The sequence below is a fragment of the Meleagris gallopavo genome, chromosome 4 (genome assembly GCF_905368555.1).
Source record: "Meleagris gallopavo chromosome 4, MGAL_WU_HG_1.1, whole genome shotgun sequence".
Taxonomy (NCBI): Eukaryota; Metazoa; Chordata; class Aves; order Galliformes; family Phasianidae; genus Meleagris; species Meleagris gallopavo.
This window is the reverse complement of record NC_139407.1, coordinates 54415562-54442411: the sequence shown is the minus strand read 5'-3', so window position 1 is coordinate 54442411 and position 26850 is coordinate 54415562. Positions and strand designations below refer to the sequence as shown.

The window sequence follows — 26850 nt, the reverse complement described above, 5'->3', positions numbered from 1 at the left end:
CCTCAATTAAAACTGGCACAAACCAGACCTCTTGACTTTCAAAGCATTCACAGAAAAACAGTTGTTTACATCGGGTTTTTAGAAAGGTAATGAGGATGGTTTGTAAACTGAGGGATAATAAAAAGCAGGACAAGCTGATAAAACCAGCTGGAAACATCTTCTAGAGAGTTTCCAATTACCAAAAAATGACCACCCTAAAGACAGTATGGAGAAGGATATTGTCAGGCTGCTTGGCTGTGAGAAATTTCCATGTAGCATTTAGTATCAAGAATTAAGCTTTTGAAGCAAACAAAAAACTTCTTGTAAATGAATGTGTAATTTCTGTAGGGACAGCAAATGGAGCTGCAAAGTGCTCAAAAACTTTTTCCTAAAAATGCAAGGTGGGAACAAAGGCACAAAATGACAATAACTGATCCCAAAACTAGATAGGTCCTATACTTTTCTCCTACAGTTTTAAGTTAGCCCAGCACAAGATGACTATTAAGATTTTATTAAAGAAATGAAAACATATTTAGCTGGGAGAACTAAAGAAGAACATAACTAACGTGCCTATTTTAAGTCCACAGTTAATTTCACGCATCTGAGGAGTTAAATTCTACATGACAGATCACACTGGGAGTTAAAACAAAACAAAGACCAGTGGAATACTGTTAATAAATTTTCATCAAGGAAAAAGAATGCCTTAGTTTAAGATTAAGATGTCAGAAGGAAAATGCAGAAAACACATTCTGAAGCAGAAATACATGCTTACCATCAAGACAAAAAGCAAACACCGGAATGATACTGCATATATGTTGAGCAAGGGAATGTTTCATACTGCATTTTTGATCCACCTTTCATCCCTGTAATGTCCAAACTGCTTCCTTAGCTGAGGATGATGTTTTTGCAAGATGATAACAGGGTCTCTGCATGATTATCATTCTATGTGGGACTACTGACAATGCTGCTCGGGCCACCAACCTGAAAGCAGTTATCTGAAATGGCCAGAGTTCTACAAGCCCATAGAAACACAAAGAAAGTTAAAATCACTATAGAGCAAGATGAAACTCATGATTTGCAGGAGCTAACTAAGGAGAAGGTGAACTTAAGCTATGAGTTATAAACTGGATATGACAATAAACTGGAAAGGATTCACATACAGAAGAGCCATTACTCTGCTAAAAAGCAAAGAAAAGCTTTTATTTTATCAAGGAAATGCTTGCACTGTGTAGGGAAAGGGGACCAAAAGGGTAAGAAATATGAAGAGCATTTCAGGTAACAGATTGCTCTCAAATGAATATGGCAGACAGCTGCTGAAGCTAAATCACCCAAAAGCACAGGGTAGAAGAGTCAAGGACTGAATCTTTCATTTCTATTTCAACCTCTAAAGACAAGCAAAGAAACTATGTGGAAAACGAATAGCATCTATACAAAAGTGTTTGAATATTTGGAAGATAAAAGAAAATCTGTATCTTTCTACTACACTCAATGCCTCAGTTCTTGAAACCATTATGAAAACAAGTACTTTGGATATATTCAGAAACCTCTTTTGAGATTTTTTGTTTGTTCAGTTATTTTTCTTAACCGATTAATAAGCATGGGCTGGAAGTACAGATGGCACTGCACAAGGCTTATAGAAATAAAGAACATATTTCTATTTGAGAGATTTATTAAGAATCTCAGAAAACATATATATCCGAAGAGCCTTATCCAGACAAAATCTTTTGGAATCAGCTTTGAATGTGGGAGCAGGGAGATCTTAAGAGTTTGCATCTATTTTTTTTCCCTACTGATTTAAATCAGTATTAGACAAGGTAATCCAATATATACCAGAATACAACCTTCATATAGACTGTGAGAAATCCCGGACTTGAGGTATCCCATCAGTGAGCATACATAAATTCTGTAGCCTACAACATTCCAGAGAACATTTCTAATGCAACATTCTATTTAAGCCTCAAGACACATTAACAGTATTTTTTCTACTCCCAACCTTATAAAACTCCTTGTTTTGGTTAGGGTGTTTTTTTTTTTGTTTTGTTTTGTTCGTTTTAAACAAGTATATCTAGTGATGGCAGAATAAAATAGCACACAGGAAAAAAAAGTCCTAAGTAAATGGAGGGAAAAAGAATCAAAACCAAGTTACACCATTCTCCTACTACTGAACTACTTTTTTCTGTTCCTTAAGGAAGCCAAGTTTCTGGGCGTAAACTCTGTGCATCATAGGAGAAATCACACAGAAGACTGATCACTAGTGTTGACAGCTTACATGCCTGGTGTATCAGTAATTGACGTTCATTTGGGGCCTATTCTTTGCTTTTTAGAAATTTCTCTTACTTGATGCTTGCTAATTAGATGTTTGAGAGCAAAAGAAACCTGTCATCATAATGCCACTTCATAGCTTGATGTGGGAACATCAAGCTACAACAAATCAAGGCTGAAATCATATGTTTGTAAGAATGCAGAGAAAAAACAATCAAACAACAACAAAAAAAGAAACATATGGCCCTTATGGGTAAAAATATCCAGGCTTAAATGTTTTTTCATACTGAGTTTCATACTGAATATTTATAGGAAGAAACACATCAAAATGCTTGTCTTGAGCTATGGCCCGTGCATTTAATCTTTTTTCTGTTCCTATCATGCCAAATCATCTTTCCTTTCAGGAATTCCAGCCTGCATTACAGAATTTAGTGCAACATGAAGGACACGTGTAACATAGCAGAAACTGAAGGAACATTCACAGGCATCAGTGCGAGAGGCAGAAAACCCTTCTCAGCAGCACTCCAAAATGAAATAAAAATAGGCATTAATTTGCCATCCATTAGAACACATAGTTTCTGTTCTTATGTGTGTGTGTGTGTGTGTGTGTGTGTGTGTTTAAGAGAGAGAGAGAGAGAGGGCTTTTGGTGGTTCTTTGATTTGAGGAGGAGTGGGTCTTTTATGCAGTATTTGGTTCATACACTTACAGTATAGTTGAGAGTGAAACAAATTAAACTTAATAAACACTGATCTTGGATTCAGAACATCTGATTAAATTTTTACAAACTGCAATTGAAATGAGTAGTTTACTTCAGAATCTATGCCTGGAAATTTATCATAGTTTGCCACATAATTTAAGCAATCAATTCCCAACAGCTACTGCTCTCAGCCCGGGGAGGAAGTTAGAAGAAAAAAAAATCTACAACAAATTACACATGATGCATTTTTAGTAGCCTCAATATGTTTTTTGTGTCACTAGGAGAGGAGACAGGATACTGTGCATCAGCCTGCTTGAGAGAACAGACGGCCAGAACCAGAGAGCTAAGGCACCAGTCTGGAAGGTGACCTTGTGAGAAGAGGTATCCAGCCCCTAGCTGGGATGAGGAAATGCTCTAACTGCTACAGAATTACATTAAAGGAAGCTTGTCACTCACTACCAAATGAAATGAGGGTTGACCCAGCAGCTTTACTTTGTATTGAGTAACGTGTTAGCACAATGGCAATGTATGCCTTCGAGATATCTTCTGGACTGGAGTCCAGTGCCAACTGGATTCTACATTTTAAGATCCTACATTTTAAGATGGATACCAAGCTATGCAGTACCACCAGAATGATCTCTTCTGCAGGACTGCAAAAAAGTCTGAAGTATGGGGAGTTAGGCAGCAGTTTTATCAAAATGTTCTTGGAGTTGAGCAGAGTACAGGCAATGGAGTTTCAGTTTCTTTACACATGAGCCAAAATAACTTGTCCTAGTCAGGATGTGGAACAAGAATCTCACTCATCAGACACTCCTTGTTTTATCATGACAGATATTCATGATTGCCTGTAGCATCCACTGGAATATCTTCGCAAGACATTACTATATGTATATGTATACAGTACAACAGAGTATTGGACCAGGATTCATATTTTCTGCACACTGTAAATTTACAGTGGCTTTCACAGACCTAGTCTGCTTTACTAATGTCTTAATGTTTTGTTATTGTTGTAGAAATCAAATAAAAACAATTTCAAAAGGAGGAGAGAGGAAATAACTTTTTTTTTTTATTTATTTTAAATGAAGAGCTTTAAATCCATCTAACCAATTGAGGGGCATGCAGCAACTTGCTTGCATGTAAGGAGAGCACTGATCTCTTGAGGCAGCTCTTATGGGATCAGCTCACTTCAGGATGTTTACAAACCCTGATTTGGGTGCAACACTTTATAGAGACAGTCTTTAACATGTTAGTTTCACTGTTTTCTCATAGCTTCAACTGTTGATAAGGTAGCACCAAAACAAAAAGATGACCTATCAAGCAGATTTCAAAAACAAGTTTAAAAAAAAAAAAAAAAGACAGAAACTGATCAGACACACAGCAAAGGAAGGTGACAATGGAGGAGTTCCTGTGCAGTCAGTGCTGAAGCTCCTGATGTGCAACGTATTCACAAGCACTCAGAAAGAGAGAATGAATAATTAAGCTAGCTAAATTTGTACATGATATTCAGTATGCCACTGAAGTGAAGGCTAAGCACAAGAGCTGCAGAAGCATGACACAAAACTGAGCTACTGGGCAACGAAGAGATAAAAGACAGCAGGCAGATGGAGCAATGTAGACAACCTTAGCAATAGGCAGTTAGGAAAGACAACTTTAGCTTACATTCCAGAGTGCTGAACTCTCTGTTGAATATAAACATAGCAACTTAGTCTTGACTATTAAAACAATATTAGCTTAGCAGCATTTAAAAAAAAAAAAAAAAAAAAAGGCAAAACATTACATATCTTTGCAACATCATTAAAGCTTTAAAGAGCAAGCTTCAAAAACTGTTAGGACACAAGGAAGTTGTACATTTAAAGCACAAGACATTGTGTTGTCTCTAGACTAAAAAGCACAGAAAGCATAGTCAGACAAAGCACTTTACTGCGTGTAAACTGCCTTGTCCTACCTGTAAAAAAACAGCGTAAACAGCGTGAAGAAAATTAATTTTAAATCTTAATATACCAGTTTTATCAGCTAACAGGAAAAAGCCAAAACGAAGCCTAAATGGATACCAACAACTCAGCTAATTCAGGAAATCTAAGTTGAGTGCTAATTAGTTTCCTAACTGTTGGTCTTCAGCAGTGTTTCCTATGCCATATTCAATCTGTTGGGAGCTGTAAGCGCTGCACATATTCACCACTTAGTGTGGACTGAAACACAAAGCCTGGCATATTCATGATACATTATGAAGCACTGGCACAGGCTGCCTAGAGAGGTGGCAGCTGCCCTGTCCCTGGAGACATTCAAGGTCAGGATAGACAGAGTTCTCAGCAACCTGATCCAGCTGTGGGTGTCCATGTTCAGTGCAGCGCATTTAGACTAGATGACCTTTAAAACTACCTTCCAACTCAAATGACTCTATGATAATTGATATATTCCAGGGTATACTATAATAAATTGTTAATGACAATGATAAATGTCCTTTTCCATGCCTTCCAAACACTATGTGTATCTGAAGGCTTTTTCCTTCAAATCCAGTTCCTTTCACCTAGCTTTAGAACTTGCTAAAGCCTCAGCATTGCAGCAAATCCTCTCTACAGTCTGCATTTCATGTTGCTGATGCACTGTGGTGCAACTATTTCTGCCTCCTCTCCTTTGCTCTATCAGGCTTTAGATAAACATACTCCTTATATTCAAGCATACAGACAACATTCAAGCACTGAAAATTCTAGATACTCTGTTTTCTGTTATTATATGGTATCTTCCTTCTCACCAATAAACCCTACTTACAATTTAAAAAATAAACTACTATTCGCACTCTTAAAAAAAAAAGGCACAGAAAAATTGTCCATTCACAGTGCCTAGAAAAATATTTAGGAGAATTTCATCTCTTTTTTAGAGGCCAGTTGACTTCTTCATGAAAATGAACATATTTTTTGTAGACAATACGACCACATTGATAAAAACATTTCAGCAGACTAGTCACAACAGAACCAGCCTTACTCTATTCCTATGTTGCTTCAAACGGATGGCATTTCAATTACTGACACAGTATGATCCTGCACAGACAACAGGTAAGTAATTTAATAGATCAGTCCAGAACTTCCTGTAAGCAATACATACAATTCAATTAGTTTCTCACAATAGATTACAGTGGTTATTTGAGAAGCTTCAAGCACTTCATCTGGTAGTTCTTCACAGGGGCAGGAATGCCCTGCTGCTTCCATTCACATCTATCACTCAATATTAAACTTTCAGAGCAACTTGGACACATGAAGCACTCAGATGCACCTGTGTGCAGCAAGAAGGGAGGCTTTAACTGTGATGACACTTCCAAAACCAGATGTCAACCAGATATACCAAACACAGCTGGAGGAGTGAATATCAGCCATTGCCACTGCCAGCATTTCAGTCTTCCCTGACTGAGCAGTAGTTACTGCTGTCTCCCCATGAACTCAAAAGAGAGTCTGGTTTTGAAGAAATAACTGCTTACATGTTACATTTTAGACGAATTATCAGCTTGATAATTTTGATGCACTCACACAAAGTTGCATGACTGAAGACATGATGCCACAACGTGTCCTAACTATTCCTCTTAGTCTAAACTATTGTCTGAGTACCAAAATGTTGCTGTCTTAATGTCAAGGACAAATCTGGTATACAATCACATAGTTGTCTCAGCATATGTGTACAAATGTACATTTTTATGTACTACTACCACTTGTACTGTCTCTTCTTCCCGCTCCATCTCCTTCTCTCCTCCATCTCCTCGACCTTAAGGTCATTTTTACATAAAGTCTTATTTTACATTTCCCCCCTTTCCTTTTGGCATTAAATTTGCATGTAATCTTCTTTGCTTGCATTTTTAAGTTATTAGCTGATAAAAAAAAAATCAAAAAGGCTTCTCATTCTCATTAAGATGTGATGACTGAGGAGCTTTGCACACAGACTACATAGTAAAGTTAAATAGTAATTAATCAGTAAGGTGAAGTAGTTAAAATGAATTCAATCTCTTTTTGAGACCTTCAGAATTACTGTAAACTTCCATGGAATTATGGAGTAGGAAGGGTCCTCTGGAGATGATCTAGTTCAACTCCCTGCTAACACAGGTTCCCTACAGTAGGTACACAGGAAAGCACCCAAAGCAGCCTCCATGACCTCTCTGGGCAGTTTGCTCCAGCACTCTGGACTACATTTATAGTTTTTGTGAGAAGAGAATTAACGCTAAATTACAGCAAGGTCACTATAGTTCTGATCCCTCTTAAGTGTAGCAGATTTAATTTGAATGAAATCTCCACATACAGACTACTTCTTAGATTTCTCATATGTTGCTATTCCTTTCCTGAATTGATAACAGAAGAAGTCTACAAAAGTTGTGTGAGACTGCAGTATAGGAAATCATGAGCAATGTTATTTAGTAATTGTTCAGACACAAACACATGATATTTTGGGATATCTGACTAAATGAATAAAATCATTAAACTCACATTTACAGTAATTAACTAATTTCATAAGTTCCAACTCACTTCTGTTGGTAGTTAGGCCATAGAAGGGCCAGGAGGCTCAGTGAAGTTGGATGAGAGCACATTGATGCCATATGCCATACGACAAAACCAAGTACCCACCTTGTACTAAATTCTGATCCAAGAAACTCAGCTGAGGAGAAAACCTGATTTTAAGGAATTCCTCTCTCAATAACATAGTGAAATGCAGCTACTAGGCTAAAATAAAAATCTCAGGAAAAAACTTCTGAGGCATAAATAATGTAAAAGTTTAAATTCCTATTCCAAGAACTGAATAAGGAATCTACATTCTGCTGATTTTTACAAGTATTGCCACAAATCAAATAGGAGTAATCAGTTACCATTTATTTTTTCTGAAATAAACTGAAGATTACCATGGGTGTATGCAAAGGGATCTGCACATAATAAATGCTAAATGCATTTTGATTTTGATCACATGCCTCATAAAAGTGATTTAAAGAATAACAAAACTGCCAATAGAAAACAGACTAATAGAGACACAAAATTTAGTAGCTCATCTCAGCTTTACTCAATTTCCTAAATTAATGAAATATGCTGGCTAGTGAAAACAGATTTTTCCCTATCCCAGACCCTTTAAATTTATATTTAAATTTAGTTATGTTGCCTAAGATGGGCATTCTATAAAAAGTTCAAAAGAAAAAAACAAGTTATTGCCCATTTTAAAAGTGATAGAGGCTTTCCCAGTAATACTTCATAAGCTTATTTTCAAATAATGTATTCAGAGGACGCAATACTTACAAAACTCAATTTTTATAATTGTGGTATCAACATTATTTGGAATAGAATTTCAAATAAAGAATTACTGACATGTCCTAGTGAAATACTGAAGGGTAGTATCTGGAAAACAGAGTCTGTAAGGATAGCAGCTTTAGCCATAAGAAAACATTTTAGGAAATAAAATCTTTAGTTTCTTGTCATTGTTTGTGGAAGGGGTCTCCATATAAAGATCAGAGCTTACACATAATTGCATAGCATTACAGTCTTATAAAAAACATGAAAACTGCAATTTGTACTCAGGAACCAAACTCTGAACGTGTTGACAGTCAATGGTTAGACTGTCAACTGACCTAATTCATACAACTTTTGCAGTGGAATCCAATTCCAAGTAGTTTATTTGTTTTCAAAATTACTTCAAAATAGATATTTTAAATTCAGAACTGAAAGAGATATTAAAGAGAATTGTGCTGTTTTCCCTGACTGAAGCTGTCATTGTGAAAAGACAAGAAAAAAATTAAGAGCTCAGTGTCCCACAAAGCATCTCACTGTATTTAGCCAATATCTCAACAAATTCAGAGACATATTACAAGTATTGCAAGTAGAAGTCAGATAAATGAGGTTACACACTGAAGCAATAAATATTCTAAAAGAAAAATGAACAAACCCAGAACGATACACTCTAAAAATATTTAGCATACACACTGGTAACCACATCATACTGAGAAACAAAATAGCTGAGTTACGTTCCTGCACAGAAACAGGTAACCACCAGCATAACACAACATAAGGCTGACTTTCTCCATAACCACAAAGCACCATTATTCCTCAGTTCTGTTGTTTCTACTTGACTTTATGGAATCATAGAATCACCGAGGTTGGAAAAGACCTCTAAAATCAATCATCCAGCCCAACTACCCACATGCTACCAATATTTCCCCACTGAACCATGCCCCTTAGTACAACATTTAAATGTTTCTTGAATATCTCCAGTGATGGTGACTCCACGACTCCTCCAGGCAGCCTGTTCCAGTGCCTAACCACTCTTTCAAAGAATAAGTTTTTCTTAACGTCCAACCTGAATCTGTGCCAATAACTCAGAAAAATATTAAAGACTGAAGTGCTCTTAGTACTTAGTTCAGTGCTCATGCAGTTCCAAGTTCACTTGTTGCCCTTTTCTAGATTATTTAACTTTAATCCATACACAGTATTGAACTGACAATAACCTGCGTCTATTGTTCTAACAGAATGGACAAATTAAAATAAGCTACTAAATGGGGGAAATGTGTTTCATGAATGCAAGTTCACATTCAAAACAGCCCATGCACACTGTTACGTATAAACGTGTGGTTATCCCCATTTTGAAGGAATTGCCATTCATTCAACCAAAAAAAAAATATGCTTACTGTAATCATCTAAAAGCATATATTAACACATCAATGAAATTACCATGGTTTCTCATTTCTTTTCCTAGTTTTCATCTTTCATGTAACAGCCACATATAAAAGTATGAGGTAGATTCAAAAATACAGTAGCTTTTATTTTGTTTAGTTACCACATTCTATTGACATTACTACTGATTCTCATCTTTGCTTCCACTAAAAAGCTTCCAACCCATTTTGAGAATGCCAAAAAAAGTACAATTGCCTGAGGGGGTAGGAAAGTATTTAGGCTCATCTTGTGTATTTCTGTTAGGACTTCAAACATTATCACCAGTATTCTCAATCACAGGCAATATCATGACAACAAAGCAAAAGCATTATTTTCCCTTCAGGGAAAAAAAAGTCTGTTTAAGCCAGGTCAAATAACTGTTATTTAAATGTGAATTAAACAGTACTTGCATTTAACAGTAATTGCAGTTTACTATTCTAACTACCTTACACAGACTAGAAGACCAGGTTATGGAGGATGCTTCCTTTCTGTAACCCAGAAGAGCAATACATTTTCTCAAATTCATAATTAAAAATGAGAAGTAATGGAAGCAGCAAGGGGTTATGACTGTTAAACTGCCCTACTATCCTTCAAAAAAGTGTTATTATCCTTTGTAAAAAAAAAGTTTCTTTTAACACATTAGCATGAGAATGGCTGTATTGACTCCAACGATGGCCTCATCTAGCACAGCATCCTGTATCCGGCAGTAGCTCTTCTGATGCCAAAAGAGCACATGAAAAGTATACAGATATACCCCCAGTACTTTCCCAACTACCAGCTATTCTCAATTTAGAGAATTTATTAAGTCAACTACATTCATTCAGTTAGGTATTCCTAAATGATTTGTCTTCCACATACTTTGCCAGTCTGTCTGTTTGAATGCAAGCAGACATTTTTGCACTTATAATGCTCTTTTATAAGGACTTTTACAGGATTTCATTCCTGACTGGTAATGTGCAACTCACCAAAATCCCTGAAATGTCTTTCTACTTGGAGTTTACTCTATCCCTCATTGCCTCTATATTCTGAGTTACAGTGGTTCAAGAAAAAGTGCACCCACAATACAATAAAGAACTGCATTATATCAAATATAGCTGAGGAAATCTTAGTATTGCTGCTTCCTTACGTTTTGTATGTGCTATTTGGAAACTTCCTGAGAGTTCTTCTAAGAGTATTTTTAAACGTAATGACAAGTGCAATGTCCTACATACAGCTGAAGTTTTAATATTATCTTTATGAATTACGTCAGTAGCGTGGACTTTTAGATGTAAGAGAACACAGGAATCATTAAGGATGGCTATAGATGCTTTAAACATGTCATTTGCAAGAGAAGTTGAACTCTATCTTTCATTATAATGAACATTCAGATTTGGAATAGAAAGATAAAAACTCAAACAACTTTTCAATAGAAATGGTAAGCAGCATGGCAACTTCAATTTTGTCTGTGCTTTTCCTGTTAACATACCACAAGAAATCTTAAGACTTCAAAGACACTCATTGGAAGGATGTGTGGGAAAATAACTTATTGAAATTATGCGATGGAGTCAATGTGTTAAAAATATGAGACGGATTATTTCAGAGGAATACTTTTAAAGACTAGGGTATTGCCTGTACTTCAAGATATCTTCTACTCTCACTAAGTCTTCACTTCAGTATTCTGTGACATCCAGCCCATATGCCATATTCAGTACAATAAAACGTGAAGTTGAAACATTTTGCACAACACTGAATTCTGCAGATGCTGCTTAAAGGAAGAGGGATATATGAAAACTAAAGGAAGAGGAGGCAGACAGTTTAGATTTTTCTTGAGAAGGGAAATCTTAGAACTACCAAAAGGAGTGAGTAGCAGTGGTTTATTATACACATTCTAATTAATTGCATTGTTTAAAATCTGAGCGACCTCCTACAGAAATGCTTGCAGTTCACAGTAGATCTGCAGCTGCAGCATGTGAGGTATACAGATAGACCGATTTTTTGTGAACAAGAAAAACATTTATAATCTACTCCAGCATGAAGCACAGTGTAACAGAAATGCACTAAGCTATGGCTTTCTCAGCATTTTCCAGCAGTTTTTTAAAGCTAACTGCTAATAAGTTCCATACATCTTCCTCTTTTCCCTCAGAATACTTTTTACAGTATAGCCTGTTTCTAAACCAAGTGCTTGTAGGAGATCTTACATCTTCAAGATAATATTAAAAAGGTGTTCACAGAAGCCAGGTACATGATAAACCAAAAACCCTAGTAAAATTATGATGAGAACTCATGCAAAATTTAACTAATGTATTTGCCAAGAGGACTTTTAAAAAAAAGTATTTTTAATAAGTTTTTTTTCCTCTGAGTCTCACACTGTACAAGTAGGCATCTCAGTCAATTAAAAATATGAAACTTACTTAAACACCACCCTCATTACATTACTGCATCCACCATTCTCTCCCACAAAAATGACCTCTCTTTAATGACAAGACTGCACTACCAAAGTTATCAAAGATAATCAGGAAACTCAGAAAGCATAAAGTACCAATAGCAAAAGGCTGTGTAACCTAGGTCTGTTTACCCTGGGGAAAAGAAGACTGAGAGGGGATCTGATTAACATTTAGAAATAACTACAGGGAGGTGGGAGGCAAATGGATGAGGCCAGGCTCTTCTCGGTGGTGCACAGCAATAGGACAAGGAGCAAAAGCCTAAAACTTGAACATAGGAAGTTTCATACAAACATACGGAAGAACTTCTTAATGGTAAGGGTGATGGAGCACTAGAACAAGTTGCCCAATGAGGTTGTGGAGTCACCTTCTATGGAGATATTCAAGACCTACCTGTGTGACCAGGTGCAGAGTACCTGCTTTAGCAGGGAGGTTAGACTTTGACCTCTTGAGGTCCCTTCCAATCCCTGCAATTCTGTGATTCTCCGAACTTCACATGAAATTTTGATTGATTCTGTGAGGAGGGTTCTGTCACTGTATGCTGTGCATCCTGTGACAAAGTTCTCACTCTTGCAAATCACAATTTTCTAAGTGATAATATATACAGTGTATAGAAAAAGTAACAGAGACCCTAGAGATTCAGACTGCCTCTGCACCTACACGAGGCACAGATGCAGACCTTAAACCCAGAATTATTTTTCAGAAAAAAAGAAAACCCTGATCCTGTGGATGAATGGTACTGATTTTGTGTCAGAAGAAAAACTTTCAGCAACATCAAAAAAATAGCATTTAGAAATATGTGAAGCCCTTTATTTCCCCAGGAATGTTGATATTTTAACCTTCTTGTGGCATCTTCGTGTTACAAGCTCTCTCTACAATAACTTTATTTAGATTCTATTCACATAAATAGAGGAACATCTTTTTCATGTCAGCTCTTTCACATAATTTACGATTACTTCAATATTCTAAACATTTTTTATTTAATATACTACATTTCTTACTTTATGCATATTTTCAACAGAAGTTAAGGAAACATTATTAACCTGCATTCAAAACAATAATTCATTTTTCCTGCTTGCTAAGGCTCCCTGTGAGCCCCATAATAACAAAGGAGCCTCCAATAAAGCTTTCAAAGCATTGTTCATTCCTTCTTCATAGATTTGCCCAAAAGTTGCCTACAACTGCTACTCCATCTCTGGCTGGATTCATTGATCCATTTATCAATGCTGCATTTTAACACAGAGCAAAGTCCCTTTATCATAGTTCAGCAATACGTTTTAGAACGTCACCTATGAACTCGGAGAAACTAAGATGGCAGAAATTCTGCACTTACATTAGAATTGACAAAGAAAAGGTTAAATGTCACTAAAGAAATGATGCTAAGAACTCACAGCAAAGTTTCCTTACTGTTTCCTTCATTACATACTGCAGGAACTAAGAAGCACTGTTTTTTTTATGGATTTACGCATAACAAACAGAGCTGCAAATTACCTGCTCAAGAGTTTACCCTGTACTATTTATTAAAAGAAATAATAAAATTTTCCTTCAGAATTACAAGAGAGAAACAAAACTTTATTACAGTGGATGTACATTGATTCATCGCTATTAGAAAATTTTTCCTTAGAAGATAATAACTTATTTCAGTGAACAACAGAACTGAAAAGATTTACAGAACTATTTTTTAGGAGGCTTATATAACGTAGACTTAAGAAATATTCTTCTTAAATAGGACTGGGTAAAAAATATTTTTCCCATTCAAATCCGTTTGAAGTGCTAGGGAAAAAAAGCCCACAGAAAACACTGCAGTCTTTTATGTCCATTTCTGCTTTTTAGCAAGAATCCATATGTAAATGCAGAGAAGAGGGTTCTTCTGGTGTTATTCATTCAGTATCCTATTTCTGAGTGCTAGAGCCATTCTTCAGCAAAAGCCCTCTAATGTGCCACACTGGGCTCCAAACTCAGCACAACATGACCCTATGAGGAACAGCCCAGTGACTACTCTGCTGCAAGAGCAATAGGAGAGCTCAATTAAAACCCTGGTGTGATAAGCCTCTTTCATCCACTTAATCAAATTCACCCTGGAGCAGAGACAGCTTTGCAGTCACAGCACTAAAAATCACCTCCTGAAATCATGTGACTGGGGAACTGGGATGAGAATAGTATGTCTCCTTCCTGGAAAAGGGCAGAAAATGCTCAGCATAGGTCAGTTTGGAAAGGATTTTGGAAATGTCTGAAAAAGAACACCCACAACTCCTGGCGTTTTCACAAAAAAGCAGGCTGCTCTTGCTGTGGCCAACAAGAAGTCCTTAATCACTGTCTTGTTGCATGCATTTTCATTGCAAGGTTTGAGAAACAAAGAGGTCCAAGAATAGCGCACGGCTCTTCCTGAGCACTGTACAGAGGGCTGAAAGACAGGGATGTTCATCTATTCTGATTGCACATATGTTGAATTACCTTGATCCACCATAGTAAGTCCAGTATCTGAACTTAAAAATTAGAAATAAAAAACAAAAAATTAACCAAATATCTACCAAGCACCCTTAAACACATCTAACACAATAGTAACAGAACTAACTTCCAGATGCAAGTTGACAACAGCTGCAACACTGCTTCATTCTAGTTTCTAAACATCTGTTTTTTGCCATCTTCTGTCCTTAGGAGATGCAGATTTAAGAAGATTAATAAAAGCACCTCTTAGCTAATTCCAGGAATGCCTTAGAGATGGTGCACAGACATCCAGAGAAAGTGCTAGGAAGTGCAAAGTTCATAGAATCATAGAGTCATTAAGGTCGAAAAGACCACCAGGAACATCTATTACAATCATCAACCCATGTCTGTGACCACTCTAGACCATGTCACTCAATGCCACACCTACTGTTTTCTGAAACACCTCCAGCAGTGGTGACTCCACCACCTTTTTGGGCAGCCTGTTCCAACACCTCACTACTCTTTCTGAGAAGAAATTTTTCCTAACACCCATTCTGAATCTGGCACAATCTGAAGCCACTACCTCTCACACTGTCACTGTTACCTGAGAGAAGAGGCCAGCCCCTATCTCACTACCATCTTCTTTTAGGGAGCTGTAGAGAATGATTATGCCTTCCTTGAGACTTCTCTTTCCCTAAACTAAATAATTCCAGTTCCCTCAGCTGCTCCTCCTAAGACTTGTACTCCAGACCCTTCACCAGCTTCCTGTCCTTTGGACATGTTCCAGCGCCCCAGTGTCTTCCATGTAGTGAGGGGCTCACTACAAAATGCCCTTTCTTGCATGGGAAACAGGGCCATAATCAAAATAACAGGTCTTAGCTCTTCCGACTTGTGAGAATCCACTACTGGTGCCTCAGAAGGAAAATGGCTTACCAAAAAGGCAGAGATTTTAATAAAGAGATTAAAAGCTTGCCTTTTAAAAACTCTTTTAATTGCTTAATTGTAATGCCTTGTAGATTATTAGGCCACAGACAACCACTACTTGCAGACCTTTCTCCAACCAAAGCATTTCAACATACGTATACCACAGCACGGCTGAGCAAGATGCAGTTGCTCAATTCTTTTTAAGGATCACTGTGCTTGTGGAAAGATGATGACTTACTTCCACTTCTTTACTCTGTATATTCACATGCAGTACAGTAGCAATTTTTCACTGCTATTGCTTTTGTAAAGGTTACTAGAAATTGTATTCCCTTTTATGCTTTCTCATGAGTAGCTGCACTTCATCCATAATTTCTTTTAAATTTTCACTTCCAGAAAATTATTCCTGTAATGTAGAGGTGGCCATAACAAGCAAGTGTAGTTCCTCATTCATTTATTTTGCTGTGCACTAAGCTAATAAATCTCAGTGAATGCAAAGTCAGGGAGGGTCTTTCAGAAAGTTACGTGATCAGTGCAATTAAGCATGAAATCAGAACTGAACTAGAATATTAACTTCTATTTATATTTTTTCCTTTTTATTGAACATTTATTCCATTAAAAAATCCATTCACTAAATGCTTCACATTTTCTCTTCTGTTTTCTTAGCTTGTTGTTTTTTTACTTCAGTTCTCAGCCTTGCAAAGTTTACCTGAAATTTTCAAAGGCCAGAACCATCAATCCAAGGATAGTGGTAGAAACAGGGGAAACAAACAAACAAACAAAAACATGTTTCATTTGGTAATTCTTTTCAGTTCATCAAATCATTTTCAGTAGAAATGTGTCAAGCGTGTCAGTCATGAAGCATTAAATATATATATCTCCTTTCTTTAGAATCACAATTCCTAATGTTTTTAAAGGAAATAGATTTGAGGGATAGATGCTAAAGGGCCACACTATCACACCAAGCACCTCAGCAAAACCACTCTCTACTTGCTCAAGCTACAAAGCACCTTCTCATTTTCAAGCTCAGAAGCACAGAGGTCTTCTAATCCTCAGAGCTCTGCCAACCTCTCTGCCAGACCCTGCTGCCCAAACGGTGCTTTCTCAGCTCATTAATCATGCTTGGCACCTCGCAGCCAGCCTGCAGCACAGCACAGGGGTGTGAAGCTGCAGCCATGTACCTGCACAGGCTGGAACCCAAAATGGAGCAAAGTTTGATGAATGAGCAGCTCAGCTTTAGCTAGAGTCAGGCAGATGCCCATGGACTGTAATCATCTAAGCCCTCTGAGTTTTATCCTCCACTGCTTGTTTGCCAGAATCTTCAAGTTCCTGTGAACTTACTCAATCAAGCAGCATGTATTAGAAGTAAAGTGTACATGCTCTGCTGTTTAGGATGTTTTTAAATAGCTGTTGGTGGTTTGTTTGTTTGTTTGTTTTAAATAGTTGGCAATCGCTAAAAACAAATCATCACCACAAATTCCCCTGTACTCAGCACTAGTGAGGCCGCACCTCAAGTACTGTGTCCATTTTTGGGCCCCTCACTGCAAGAAAGACATTGAGGCCCTGGAACGTGTTCAAAGGAGGGCAACAAAGCTGGTGAGGGGTCTGGAACACAGGCCATATGAGGAGAGGCTGAAGGAGCTGGGAATGTTCAGCCTGCAGAAGAGGAGGCTCAGGGGAGACCTCATTGCTCTCTATAACTTCCTGAAGGGAGGTTGTAGTGAGCGGGGCATCAGCCTCTTCTCTCGTGTCATTAGTGATAGGACCAGAGGGAATGGTTTCAAGCTACGGCAGGGGAGATTCAAGCTGGACATTAGGAAGTATTACTTTTCAGAAAGGGTGGTCAGGCACTGGAATGGACTGCCCAGGGAGGTGGTGGAGTCACCGACCCTGGGGGTATTCAAGGAAAGACTGGATATTGTGTTGAGGGACATGGTGTAGTGGGAGCTATTGGTAATAGGTGAACGGTTGGACTGGATGATCTTTTAGGTCTTTTCCAACCTTGCTGATTCTATGATTCTATGATTCTATGAAATATTATTTTATTAACTCATATTTCTCCCAGTTAGGAAACAAGGCGCAATGTGTCTTACCAGTGGTCATATTAAATCATCAGTTAACTGTAACAGTTAACTCCACACTTTTGGCTAAACTGTGTATTTTTGTTTTTATTTGACCAAAAACAAAAATTAACCAACCAAAACCACATGGAGGAAAAACACTACTATTAAAATTAACGGAATTAATATTAATAATGCAGGAATATTTCCCTCACTGTAATTCTAAGTCAAGATCTGCAGAGACCATCTTAGTGGCAATCTGACAGCCATTTTCTACATCCTTTTATACTCCTGGATTTTCAGCATCGCTCATTCATGAAGCTATGCAAGAGAATCTACTCCAAAGAGAAAGGTAAACTGAATTTGTTTAGGGATCAGTTTTATTAAAAGGAGAAACTTCTCTACATAAATAGTATAATACTTTTTCCATCTCTAATTTTTGCCAAGAATTGGAAAGTAATTTTACCTATCGCTGAAATCATTTCATTTGTCATATTTAAGATGACATTCACAGATTGAAGTTTTTAAGTTTTGTATTTTAGCAAAAAGAAAGAAGGGAAAGACAATATAATTAAATGGAAGAACTAAGAGATAAATATTCTCCTCATTCTCATTTTACATAAACTCCTAGCTGTAAAGGGAAAGTTGTTCTGGAGCATCCAGCTACTGTCACTAACAAATCTATTACACTCCTATAAAGTACTTCAATTAACCTTTAGATTTTTAAAGAATTCATTTTTAACTTACAGCTCAATTTATAAAAAGTTGATAATGGGACAACCCTGATATATTCTGCAAGTTTTATATTCAGAACACAGAACTCAAATCCCATTTTCTGTTAAAATTTACGGTAAGAGTTAAAATCTTAATGCATTACCTCAACTCTTGAGAATAATTCCATTAACACATCTGCAACACATATACCTAAAACCGAAGGCTAAGCAGAAACTTGACATTATAAAATCATGAAATTGACATCACCTGGAATCTAGAACAAAATTTAAAGATTGCCTTATTAATTTGTTGTTGCACAGTGGGGTAGGAAGAGAACACAAAAGAAACCTGTCCAGTGGAGCACTCAGTCTCAGTACTCCCACAGAATTTACTTGAGGATATCACAGAATCATAAAGTCACCAATGTTGAAAAAGGCCTCCAAGATCATCTAGTCCAACCGTCCACCTATCACTAATATCTCCCACTAAACCATGTTCCTCTGTACAACACCTAGTGTTTCTTGAACACCTCCAGGGACAGTCACTCAACCACCTCCCTGGGAACCCTTTGCAGTGCCTGATTACTTTTTCGGAGAACTTTTTCCTAATATCCAACCCAAACTTCCCCTGGTGCAACTTGAGGCCATTCCCTCTAGTCTTATTGCTAGTTATGCGGGAGAAAAGGTCAAATTTGACCCATCTGTAACACAAATATGGTACAAAGCCAACTGTGGTTCTGGCCGGCACTGCTCTGGAGCAAATAACCCCAGCAACCAAGAGATTGCTGACTGAGGCAGGAGAAGTTTAGCTTAGATATTAGGAGGAAGTTTTTAACAAAGAGGGTGGTGACACACTGTAACAGGTCGCACATGGAGGTTGGGGATGCCCCATCCCTGGAGGCATTCAAGGCCAGGCTGGATGTGGCTCTGGGCAACCTGGTCTGGTGGTTGGCGACCCTGCACAAAGCAGGGGAGTTGAAATTAGGCGATCATTGTGGTTCTTTTCCTCCCAGCCCATTCTATGATTCTGTGAAAGCATTCAGGATCTCTGTGGCTGGTACCTATTCTTACATGTTCTTTGTTGAAGACGAATGTCAAAAAGTAACGTGATGATGACACAGATGATACAGATCTCTTTATTGAATGATTTAATGGAGTGGAGTTCAAACTCACTTCAGATCTACTCTCTCCTCAATGATTTCCCTAATTAGTAGCAAAGACAAAACTCCTCATCACCGTCTATACTGGTCCTGCGATGTTTACATGCCATGGCTGTATGATTAAGAAGAGAACCAACATCAATCTATAGGTTATATAGATTAAAATAAAAAGCAATCCATAGATTCACCTTTATAAGCCTGTAAGAATGAGATTTTCTCAGGCTGTTGGAAAGGAAGCACAGTACCACTGTCAGAATTTTTCTCTTTCTTTGTAAAATCATAACAACTGGGAGTTTGAATCCATCCTGGAAATACTAGCCTCTAGGCATTTAATATGAACATGGATGAAAGTTTATTATGAGCATACTTTTGAAAATTTATTAATGACAGTTTTGCTTCAACATCTCTATTTTCCATACTTTACTGTTTATAACAGTTAAGAAAAGTTTCGTAGCCTTTGTTCTGAAATTGCTTTTTCCACTTCAAAGTAATTGACAGTCCATTTCTTTCTCTCTCAATGCTAAATTTCAGTATTTGTATTATACAAACTCCTGTTGCAAACTCCTGTTGCATCTGAACACTGAAAAATTCTCAACTGAAGTGACAACATTTTGAAGAATAAGCACTTCCAACACACCTACAAAGGCAGCAGGCCTACATACCAAGAGCAGAGCTTGGTATGACATCTGAGAAATGCTATGCTATCTTCAAGTACATGAAGAAGTCTGCTTTAAACTGTAAAATCACATCAGCTTAATATATAGCAGAAATTACAGAAAATGAAAAACTTTGTTTAAAAGACTTCTCATTACATTTTTCTTTCAACCACAGCAATGATTTTTTATTTTTATTAAAAAAAAAAAAAAGGAGGATCTGGACTTACTTGAGAAGGGATTACAATTTAATGTTTAGTCTATTTAATGTCATAAATGGTTACAAAATGTGAACAGTAAAGCCAATCATCAATAGCAACTGCTTATCTTGGCAATAAACCAAACCTCCGCACTAGCCCTCTCTACCTTTATTAGTAAACAAAAGAATTACAACAGCTCCTATATTGATTAATATTGACGAGGTTATAATCATCATGCCAACCCATACAGGAAAAAAAAAGTATGGATCAGATTTAGAGCATGAACTTTCACAAATGTGTAGATTCAACTTAATATTAAGAATAAAGTTGAATGAATACCTGAAAGAGAAACCAGGAGACAGACTTCACCAACAGGAAAGGTAAATTGGATTCCCTGCTGTACTTCTTACTAAATATCTACAATTCAAAAATGAGATGGCAACTTGAGTCACATAAGCAGAGCAGACTGCCTGCATGTGAAAGCCTCAGTAAGCACACACTTCAGTTTCTGAAAGCAATTCTGTATTTTGGAATGAACACTCAGAGAGCACTATCTTCAACACACAAGTAACTTTTCTAACACTTTCAACTAAACTTCCTCATCCATCTTATTAATATCTCATTATCAACACGATGAATTACATATTAGGTTATGCAGAGGGATAGGTTAACTGCTATTACAACCATTGTGGTTGATGAGTAGATGGCAATGCAAGAACTGAACAGGGGGAGCTCTATACTTCCACAATTCAGCTATTATCACACCATATTGGACTTATTTGGCACATCTGAACATACTAGGCCCTGTTAGCCTAATAAGAGCAGTAAGGTACAACTGTTATCTGTAATAAAACTGGAATGGAATCTTCTATACTTTCTCAGTTCCTAAGAACTCTGTGAAAGAGACAAGAAAGTATACACAAGTGTTGACAAAGGTTTGCTTATTTCCTTTAGGGTAGTGTATTTCACACCGCTTTACTAGCCTTCCAATATTTACCACTGAAAGTGCTGCTTAACTATAAATGAAACAACATTTTAGTAGTAACATAACCAGTATCCACAGCAATTCTTAAAATGGCTTTGAACTGTGACCTCAGAAAGCTCACAATAGAAATATCACTCTGAAAACAGCATCTACCATTTGGTAGACAGGAAAAGAAAAATTTGAGTGACTTTGACAAATAGGAGTTTCAGCCTTTATTTCTAATACAGATTTCTTCTTGCATTGTATATTACTTAATTTCCATAGCAACTCACAGGAACAAGAAGCCACTGTTTTAAAGAAATCTGAATTGATACAGTACACTAGAGAGGAACCACAAGAGACTCAGAATAGCACAGAAGTACTCAGAGAAATTCCACATTATCTAACATTCAGTGTTACTGAATTACTGAAAAGCTAAACTAGATTATACTAGCTTCACATCAGCCACAAGAACCCTCGTACTGGTTGCCAATGATTTCTATTGCACTGTATCCTAAAATACTGATAATTGCCATTTATCAATGAAGCACTGGTGAAAGTCAACTTTGCTTTCAAGTCTTTCCATTAATGATTATTGAGACATAAGAAAAACACTATCAGCAACAGCAGAAAGTTTCAAGATGTTTTCAGTGAAGTGAATGGCATTTAGCTCTCACTAATCACTTTAGCATCATTAGTTATTATCTACTAAGGCTGGATCTGAAGTTCTGCTTGATGAGTTTTCCAAAGAAAAGGACATTTGAAGTCTAGATAGAAGCAGAGCAGTGCTTTACCAATGCAGAATGACACGATATAAGCTGTCACATTTGACAGTCAGTAGGAAAAGCCGTATTAAACGCTCATTTACAAGCAAAGTGTATTTTCTAAAGTGCTAGAAAGAAAATCATACTTCTTGCTCAACTTAGCTTAAAAACCTCATCCAGAACAACGTATCCGGTTACAAAGAAAAACTAAGAACAATTTAAACTCACACCTAAGCCCCAAAATTCTTAAAGGGCAAAAAGCACGCACGAGCATTATTTAAACTTTACAGCGACACACGACAGCACCGTATTGCAGTTGTTACGCTAAGCAGGAACAAGTGCCTGAGAAAGACAATGCAGCGAGTGACGGTCAACCGGTGCCGGGCAGCGAGGACGAGCAGCCCGCGCGGCGCCCAGCTCAGCTCAGCCCAGCCGCCCCGCTGCGCGCACGTGAGCGGGTGAAGCACCGGCACCTGCGCTGCTCCGGGTGCAGTGTCTCGGTGCGCTGCGCGTCTAAACGCTGCACCGTTGGTAACGTCGCGCGATGCCCGTTTTTGTTGTCCTCAGCCACAATTCAGTTTTTATTATTAATTACGAGACGAAGAGAATTACAACAAAGCAATACCGTCGCTAGTTTAAACTGAGGCGATTCTCATGCTGCACAGCTACAAAGAAAAACGGTCGTTACCTGTGTGAAGAGAACCTGTGATTAGCCTGAGGAGGTACTGGGCAAACCTCATGATTTCACGCTTACACCGCTTCCTACAGCCACTCATCTTAGGCAACAACGTATTCCTCTGAGGAGAGCCAGGAGACTTTAGCCGATAGAGGGACCGGTTTCCGCCAGCAAACTTCTGAGGCACTTGGCAGCCTCCCCGCTCGCCGCCTCGCAGCCCCCGCTGCCGCCGGGGAGCGCCTCGCGGAGCGGCCGGGCAGGGCCGAGCCCCGCAGGGCTCCGGGTGCTCTGCGCTGCCCCGCGGGGCCGCCCCCGCCGCTGCCCGCGGCCGCTCGGTGGAGCCGCAGCTCCGGGGCGGCCGGGGCGGGGCCGCCTCCCTACCCCGGCACCGCGCACACACGCACGGAGTGGCTGCGTCCTCGGGGAATCGGCAGGCAGGTGGGGAGGGCGCGGCGGGAAAAAGCTAAAATAATCCAATGTCACGCCGTGGATTGATGAGGAAACATCCCAGCGCTACAGCTTATCGCGCTGCTCAAGGTCAGAGCGGAGGACCGCCTCGCCTCCACCTGCGGGCACGGAAGCGGGCGGTGAGCTGAGGGGGTTCGAGCGGCGTTAACCTGATGCCCGCCGCCAGGTGCGGGATGCCTCGTGCGGGTCCCCCGCTCCCAGCCCGCCGGCTGCGAGAATGCCTATGGGAGGCCACACGCGTTCTTATGTAGTCCCTTATAAACCCATTGTTTCCTGCCTTGCGTGAGAGAAGTGCTTCCTATTAATAAACGTGTTCTGCTGAAAGCTTTATCCATAGTCAGAGAATCTGAAAAGCACATTTCGCTCGGACTACCATACGAACACAGAGCAACTCTGGCTATCACATTAGCTGGTAATGCAATAGGCAATGCCTAATACAGTTAAAAGAAGACAAAGAACCCATTAGGGAAAAGCTGAACAGAAGAAAATCACTGTCTGATCTAATTTTAAAAACAGCATTGACCACGTAAACACTCTGGTGAATGCCTTTAAAAATAATAGTGTAACACACACAAGTGCACTTCTCCATGCTACTTTTTTTTTTATTACACGCTGAGCAGGATAAACGCATTATAAAATCGGCACATCAAAGGACTATCAAACTTGCAGCTAGATGACATAATTTCTGTGTATGCTATCTATAATAAGCCTGCTTTCTCCTGCTTGCAGTGAGGCTGCACCACTAACAGATAGCCAGAATGAAACAGAGCTCCAAGTCCCCAAACTGGCCCAGTGCATGACAATCTGAGAAAGAACGGGGCAACTTTTAGCATTGCATCAACTTAAAGTTGATGGCATTAGAAGGCATTAGAAGGAAGAAAAAAAAAAAAAAGAAAAAAAAAAAGAAAGAAAAAGAAAAAAAGGAAGCAAAACTTTGATGTGAAGAGTTTAACAGAACACCTTCCATCCCAAATAGTTGGTAGAAGTGAAGATAAATACTGAAAACAGAAGTAGGAACATCTCTACTTTAGCTGAGGACAAAAGGCAGTGCAAATGGTGCTCAGCCAAAGTCCTTGGCGTGCTTAATCCTTTGACATCTTTAATTGCTGTATATAAATTTCAAGTGCAGTCTTACTTCAAAATGAAGAACTGAAATATCAGTTTTCTAAATACTTTAAATACACATTGTCAGCAAGTCCATGGGTTTTGTTCTTTGCTTTTCCCCCTCCCCTAAAACAAAGCTGCATCACTTCTGACTCATTTTGCTAAACCTTTCACATTTCAGTTCAGCAGTAACAGTAATTACCGCCTAAGAAAGGGTTCACGAAAGGTTTCTGACAAGTTTCATTAAGAGGATTTTAACTAACAGCGCAGTATTCTGATAAAGCGGGATACACATCTAGCTCCCCTATTTCTCTGCTCAGCACAAATGGCCAACTAATCTTTGGACTGAAGCTTCTTATCCAAGTCAAAAAGCTGATGAGGAAATAGTCAGGAAAGTCACAATGGAAAAGTGTAATAAAGTGACTGCTGTTTTGTCAGTGAACACCTTCCAGTGCAATAAAGGGGAAAAGTTGGAAAACATCAGCTCCTATATATTGGTATCTTTCAAAAAATTTTATAGGACTCACTAAAGTCTTCAGAAATAGTCTTTTTTGCACTGGAATAAGTACTTTTATTTTTATAGGCACAATTTCCCCTCATGGTTCACAATTTATAGGTCTGAACTAAAATCTAAAATATATATTAAAAAAATGATAATATCAGAAGGATCTGGGATCCCTGGAACTTCTAGTTTTGGAATCAGGCACTTAGAAATTAGGATTTAAAAGCTATCACTTAAATACAACAGAGAATGAATAAAATATACAAAGTATTTTTCCCCAACCCAGATTTTAAGAAAAGCAAAATGGAAGGACAAAGTAAGTGTTCATTGTAAACTCTTGGATTTTCAAATTAATTAACCTAGGCTAGCTGATTGGCATCCCAGACGCCACATGGCACAATGAAATCACCAGGGAGGAAATGTGTTTTTATTTATTTGTTTTAAAGGAGACAAACTATAGCAGCAGTCCATTTTAAATGCAAAATAGAAAAGTACCCCTGAACGTATGAAGTGTAGTGTATGGTATTGTATGACTCTTAATCAAATATTTCTACGAAGATTTCTAAACAAAGCTAGAAGAATCGCCACAAGAAAAACAGCAGTAAAACATTGCTTCCATGAAAATCAGTTCTGTTCAACTTACAGATTCAACCTTCAGCATGTGCTGAAGCAATACATACAGAATACATAAACTGACCAGTTTCTCAGAAACTGCTTGCACTGTACATTCCATTTGCACATATTGTAACACTCATCCATCTTCAAAGCATTGAATTCCCTCCTGAACTGGCTGGCCTGTACTATTTCCTAAAAAGATGGAGTCTGAAACTTCTAAAAATGACAACAAATCATTTAAGATGCCTTAACCTCAGAGAGGGTCAACCAGGAACATTGAAAACCTGCATGGGGTTTTCACACTGTTGACAAAAACCTTACTAGAATTTATGTTAGTAAGGTAAAAGCTGAATTTCTTAAGTGAACGTTTCTATCAGCCCTCTTATTTCAAAGAGCAGAGGTAATATTTACAGTTACATGGCAAGAAGTAACAGATGGGCAAGAACAAGCAGATGGATGAGCTCAAGGTAACAGTGAGATGTTTACGAGCAGCACAGCAAACAGCTGCTACACATAGATGACCATCATCAGATCTCCTTTCTGTTGCTTCTCGCCTATCATAAATGCAAGAGTCCTGCTAAATCAGAGTCCCTAATGTATTTAATTGCTCTTCTCTGCTTTTACTTCTTGACTCAACAGTATCTTATACCAAGATGCCCAAAGTTGGCCAACATCTCAAATAGATCAGAAAAATCACCAGAAACTGCAAAATTCCACATTATTTATCATTTGTATGAGTGTGTCAGCCACCTCTTTAGACAAAGAAGTAAGAAAAAATTCTCCTGCTCCTTATTTGCCCAAATTTAGTCTTTAGTCTTAGACAGTAATGAAAACCAGTGATTGCTACATGGTAGAACGTGAGATGGGAAAGGAGAGATGCAGATAGAAATTCCTTTCCCCTTCTGCTCAATACCAACATGGTAGGTGATAAAGCTAAATTTACTTGGTTTTAAATGGCTGCTGTCTATCCTGAACATTATATAACAACATATAAGAATCCTTCTGCTTCATCTACTTCATATTCAAATTGATGTCCATATGGAATGTGGACTAGACCTCACTCTGTGTGGGGACAGTATCTACCTCAGACCCCAGGACAGATAGCAACTTGAAAGCACCCCTAGTTAAGATAGCAAATTTATTTTTTTAGTACATTATTTTCACCCTTCATAGTGAACAAATTTTTTTGTATCCTTTAATTACTCAACCTGCATGTTTCTTAATATGCAACATAAAAGAAAGACCTTTACTCTGGCCTATGCCACTGAAAATTAATGCACAATCTTCCTGCATTTGTCTATAGCTTTTAGCTTCTAAAAGTTTGCTAAGAATAACATCCTCAGAGTTCAAACAGTTTCATTACCATGCTTAAAACAGTACTACAGAGGAATGACTGCTATTCCACACAGTTTGTATAATATCAACAAATCATCCACATGCTCCATGCTAGCAGCTGATACCTGTAAACAAGAAATTACTTCCACCAGTGTTGTATTTCTTGATTTTATAGTTTCAAACTTAATTTTCTATTATGATTATGGAGCTCAATAAAACCCGGTGGCTTAGCCTGCATAAAACCTTTGATCAGTGTAACAA

The 26850-nt window shown here is 38.1% G+C and overlaps 1 protein-coding gene across 3 annotated transcripts in view; it reads right to left on the bottom strand.

The window, feature by feature from the left end:
* Positions 1–26850, bottom strand: part of KCNIP4 (potassium voltage-gated channel interacting protein 4) — a 384702-nt gene that overhangs the window by 266626 nt on the left and 91226 nt on the right. The window contains exon 1 of one of the 3 annotated variants that reach the window (XM_010710338.3): positions 22578–22910. The exons of the other annotated variants lie outside the window; for them this stretch is intronic. Within the exon in view, the coding sequence (XP_010708640.1) occupies positions 22578–22665 (88 nt within the window). The 5' untranslated portion in view covers positions 22666–22910. Of the gene's footprint in view, positions 1–22577; positions 22911–26850 lie in introns of those variants that run through there. 3 annotated transcript variants of the gene reach the window in all.